The sequence below is a fragment of the Morone saxatilis genome, unplaced genomic scaffold, assembly GCF_004916995.1.
Source record: "Morone saxatilis isolate NCDOM2014 unplaced genomic scaffold, NCSU_SB_2.0 Contig15, whole genome shotgun sequence".
NCBI classification, from domain to species: domain Eukaryota; kingdom Metazoa; phylum Chordata; class Actinopteri; family Moronidae; genus Morone; species Morone saxatilis.
The window spans coordinates 3,632,038-3,633,077 of NW_023339707.1; the positions used below are offsets into that span (position 1 = coordinate 3,632,038).

Below are 1,040 nucleotides of genomic sequence, written 5' to 3' on the forward strand. Positions count from 1 at the left end.
CCTATCGACCAGGAGATGTCTAAGAAAGCAAAGAAACAGCAGGGAGGAGGGGGGAAGAAGAAGAAGCAGGAAGGAGGAGACCAGAACCTGCCCAACGCCATGGAGACCATGTCCGTCAACGACTCATAGACTCCAGCACACGACGGCAGCGTCTCTTCACCAACCACACAGATAGAAAGTGATGGAATAGAGCCTCATAAGTAATGATGAACTAAAATGGTTAGAAAATGGGGAAATCTGTCAAGTAGGCACTTAATGTAATCCATAGCTGATAAAGAAGGCTGGCTCCATCTCATCTGTGTCTGTCTGAATGGTTGGTGTCATTCATCTCAGCTGTTCCTCTCCTCACTCAATGAAAAGGGATCTCTCTCTCTCTGCACTCATCTACAGTCCACTTCAGAGTCCACTGACCGCCTGTCTGTCCTTTTCTCCCATCTACAGCAACACTGAGCCTAAAACAAACAGATAAGCCTCAGATATTCAGCAGCAGCATTTCTGGTTTCTGTGACTGGTGTGTAGTGCAGATAAAGCACTGCTTATACACAGGTACACGTTTGTTTCCAGCTTTTCGGCACCTGTAATCAGTGAAAGGTGTGGTTTTTGTAAAACTGATCAATAACTGTCTGAAATCTCTGTTCATCGGCTCTTTGTTGAGACCAAAACCTGCATCTTTGCTATAAAATGTGGTTGATTACTTTGCGTCTGAAGCGGCTTTAAAGCTGATCAAACTACCGTAATTGAGGATCGTGTGAAGGTGATCAGGTTTTTGTCTGTTTTAGGCTTCCCTTTTTGTCGTCTCTGAACACAGTCATCATCTTCGACCATTGTTGCTTGACGTCATTGTTGACCATAATGCTGTTCACTATCTTATGATCGAGACATCGACATTGTCCGTATGCGCTTGCTAATATAAAGATATATATATGATCAAGCATTGATGAAGTGGCACTCACTGTAAACAAATATTAAATACAGTTGATATGGAACTTGTTTTTTGTGTTTTCATTCTGAGTCTACGGCACTGGTTCCCAACCTTTTTC

The 1,040-nt window shown here is 43.1% G+C and overlaps 1 protein-coding gene across 1 annotated transcript in view; it reads left to right on the forward strand.

Annotated features, from left to right (window-relative positions):
• sars1 (seryl-tRNA synthetase 1) overlaps window positions 1-990 on the forward strand; it is a gene marked incomplete in the record, with an annotated part of 8,693 nt that extends 7,703 nt beyond the window's left edge. The window contains 1 exon segment of the mRNA XM_035657065.1: window positions 3-990. Coding sequence (XP_035512958.1) covers window positions 3-129 — 127 coding nt within the window.
• Window positions 991-1,040: the final 50 nt, after the last annotated feature.